General features: G+C 48.4%; 1 protein-coding gene across 1 annotated transcript in view; it reads left to right on the top strand.

The window, feature by feature from the left end:
* LOC106821173 overlaps window positions 1-3813 on the top strand; it is a 25258-nt gene that overhangs the window by 5428 nt on the left and 16017 nt on the right. The window contains exon 3 of the mRNA XM_014825867.1: window positions 3283-3524. Within this exon, the coding sequence (XP_014681353.1) occupies window positions 3283-3524 (242 nt within the window). The remainder of the gene's footprint in view (window positions 1-3282; window positions 3525-3813) is intronic.

The raw sequence follows: 3813 nt of genomic DNA, 5'->3' as shown, positions 1-3813 counted from the left end.
CCGCGGCCGAAAAGTCTCCCGCACAAAGATGCAACCAGATGCTGCGCCGCCCACCGTTCATGTCGCACGTAACGTGTCACAGTGCTGTCTACGCTTGGGGGGGGGGGGGGGCGGCAGCGCGCAAAATAGAGGGACAGTAACGAGAAGGGGAGAGGGGGAGAGGTAAGGGTGGAGAATGGCGTGAGAGAGAGGGAGAGAGGTAGAAGGAGGCGGACGGTAAAGGCAGAGGGGAGAGAAAGAGGTGAGGGGAGATGATGAGAGAGGTATGGGAGACGAGAGATGAGAGATTAAGGGGGAAGACAGAGAGAAAGAGAGAGAAATTCGAGAGAGAGACAGAGACGAGGATCGAGAGCCAGAACGAGAGAGAGAGAGTCATAGAAAGAGAGAGAGAGACATAGAAAGAGAGAGAGAGAGAGAGAGAAGTTTTGAACTTGAAGTCAGAGAGAAAGAGAGCAAGAGCGAGAGCGAGAAAGAAAGAGACAGAGAGCGAGAAAGAGCAAGAGGGAGGGAGAGAGAAAGCAAGAGAGAGAGAGAGAGAGAGACGAGACTGAGGAGAGGAGACAGAGGAGAGTGAGCGAGAGTCATGCAGAGAGAAGAGAGAGAGAGAGAGAGAGAGAGAGAGAGAGTCCAGCGAGAGTCAGGGGGGGCGAGAGAGAGAGAGAGAGAGAGAGAGAAATAGAGAGCAAGAGAGAGAGTGAGAGAGCGAGAGCGAGAAAAAGCAAGAGAGAGGGGGAGAGAGAGTATGAGAGCAATAGAGAGAGAGAGAGAGACAGAAAGAGAGAGCGCGAGGGAGAGAGACAGCGCGGCATGGTGCGAGGGAGAGAGAGAGAGACATAGAAAGAGAGAGCGAGAGAGAGAAGTTTTGAACTCTCTGTGTTAACACGAGGCCCTCAATCTCCACAGATGCGGTCAACGCGAACCCTATGGGACGGCGGGCGTCGGACGGCGGCGCGCACGTACATCTGTTCGCGCAGCAGCTGCACAGGCAGCTTCTGCAGAGACAGGGCAGCCGATCCATCAGCTCAGAGATACAGGTAACCACGGCAACAGCAGCAGCGGCACCATCTATATACGCGAAGATCTCTGCCGTCCCGTCGGTCAACCGACAGAATTTGTGTCAGTCTGTGCGGTGTTTTTTAATTTTTTATTATATTATTTTTTTATTTTTTTATTTTTTATTAATTATTTTTTCGGTGTTTTAAAAAAAATAATATTATTTTTTTAATTATATTTATAAAATTTAATATGTAATATAAATATATACACACTCACACATACAAATTTGTGCTTATTTACTCCTGATATATATATATATATATAATTACCGTTCACAGGTGTCTCCGGGCGGAATCGTGATGAAGCTGTCAGCGCCCTCTGTAGGCACGCTCAGCATGGGAGCGCCACTGCAGGGCCTGGACGAAGACAGCAGCCAGGGACAGGAGAGCGACGGAGGTCCAGACCAGGAGGCTGCTGCCTTGTACGTATCTGTGGCAACCGCCATGTTCGCTAATATACGGGATGTTTTATATACTTGGCCGATAAGCTGTGAATTGTCTGAGGCAGATGGCCTCTATAATCCTGTGTACTTTTATGCAAACATTAACATGGGTGATGTAATGTATCTTTGATGGCCCCATATCGAAGTTAAATACTTGTACAGGTAGGTCCCGTTTTACGACAGGGTTGCGTTCCAGTAAAACAGGGTGGTAAAATTAAAAGTTGTAAAACAAGACCAAATATAGTACAATTAAATGCTATCATTCCGCCCATAGTGCACCACGAAAAACAAAAGAAGCGCATATTGCGTGTTTGGACTCAGGCATTGCTGCGATGTGTTATTGAGTTGCGATTTTTTTGTTATTTTCATTTTTTAGGTAATTTTAAAAAGGTTGTTAATGTGAAAAGTCGTAAAACGGACCATCGTAAAATGGGACCTACCTGCAGATATTTCTCCATAAATAATGATATACATAATACACATCTGCGCGTGCCTCCGCAATGAAAGGAACATGTAATTTTGGTGCAAATACATTTACCCCTTGCCACTATATATGTATGTATGTATATTTGCATATGTGTGTATATGTATAAGGAGTAAATTTATGTGTTTGTAACATGTTCCTTTTAGATATTTGAAAACACGAGGAAAGACAAAGCGGCACACACTGGCGGCGACGAAGGCTTCACACGAGGTGTCTGAAGATGTCCAACGCAAGCTGCAGCCAATCAGATCGCGGCGTGGGAGTCTGCTGACACCACCTGAGTCGCATCTTGGTGGTAGGTGTCATGGCGGTCACGAAGTTGTTCAGAAATCGTCAACGTGACTGTGCAATGTTACTACATGTAAATCTGTACAGTTCTTACATGTACTTCTGCACAGTTCTGACGTGTAATTACACACAATTCTTACATCTAATTGTACACAATTCTTACATCTAATTGTACACAATTCTTACATCTAATTGTGTACATTTTTCACGTGTAATTGCATACAATTCTTACACATAATTCTGGACAATTCTTACATGTAAAGCTGGGACGCTATCGACTTTCACTCATTAAGTTGACAGATTCAACAACTTTTCGACTTTCCTTAACATCATCTCCGCAAATATAAATTCTTATGAATATCAACGCTCTATGGAGAAACTCCGCGAACGTGAACTCTTATGAATATAAACTCGCTGCAGAGAAACCGGGACGTTCTCAATGTTACTATATTCAGTGCGTTTTACCGACTGTGTAGGGCAGGACAGGGGTGAGCGTGGTGCAGGGCAGGACAGGGGGGAGCGTGGCGCGGTCGCGTGGTTTTTCAGCAGATTCATCCTTCCAAATCACTTCCGTTGAGTTCGTTTTTCGATTATTTAAAATTTGGCAGGTATCTGATATGAGAATTATCGAGAGTTTGTGACCCTAACTTGCTGGCAGAGATCCTTGTATAAGTGTGTGTGCATGCGTTTGTGTGTGTGTGTGGGTGCATGTGTGTGCGTGCGTGCGTGTGTGTGTGTGTGGGTGCATGTATGTGCGTGCGTGCGTGTGTGCGTGTGTGTGCGTGCGCGGGCGAGGGTGCGCGCGTGCGTGCATGAATGTGTGCTTTCTTGCATGCGTGGTTACACAGGTCCATGGTCCGTGCGTGCGTGCGTGCGTGCGTGCGTTGGTGCGTGGCTGTATATGTATACAAATCTCCTTTGCAATAAAGACATCAGCTCTCTCTCTGTGCACAACCGACAATCGCGACGTCGACGTTGACGTGTGTGCTTCTGTTTCTCGCCGCGCACACAGGCACGAGCTCCCAGAGGACATCCGTGCACAGCTCATGCAGCTTCCTCCGTCCGCTAACGACCTGAGCACCGCCGTACCGTTGCTGCCGACGTGCGGCGCCGCGGCGACGGCGGCAGCATCCGCAGGAGGAGGAGCAGAGATGCTGAGCATCAATCCGGGTGCAGCGCGTGGCTTCCGTCCCGCGGCGAAGTTCCCGCACAAAGATGCAACGATGCTGCGGCCGCCACCGTTCATGTCGCACTGTACGTGTTATCGCTGTCTACGCTTGCGGCAGCGCGAATAGAGGGACTAGTAACGAGAGAGGGGGAGAGGGGGAGAGGAGAGAGGGGGAGAGGGGGAGAGAGGTAAAGGGGGAGAATGGGTTGAGAGAGAGGGGAGAGGTAGAGAGAGGGGGAGGTAAAGGCAGAGGGGAGAGGAAAAGAGGTGAGGGGAGATGATGAGAGAGGTATGGGGAGAGGAGAGATAGAGAGATAAGGGGGAAGAGAGAGAAAGAGAGAGAAAGCGAGAGAGAGAGAGAGAGAGAGAGAGAGC

This window comes from Priapulus caudatus, unplaced genomic scaffold (genome assembly GCF_000485595.1).
Source record: "Priapulus caudatus unplaced genomic scaffold, Priapulus_caudatus-5.0.1 Scaffold62, whole genome shotgun sequence".
NCBI classification, from domain to species: domain Eukaryota; kingdom Metazoa; phylum Priapulida; class Priapulimorpha; order Priapulimorphida; family Priapulidae; genus Priapulus; species Priapulus caudatus.
Note: the sequence above shows the minus strand (reverse complement) of the source record. Positions and strands in the feature narration are given on the sequence as shown.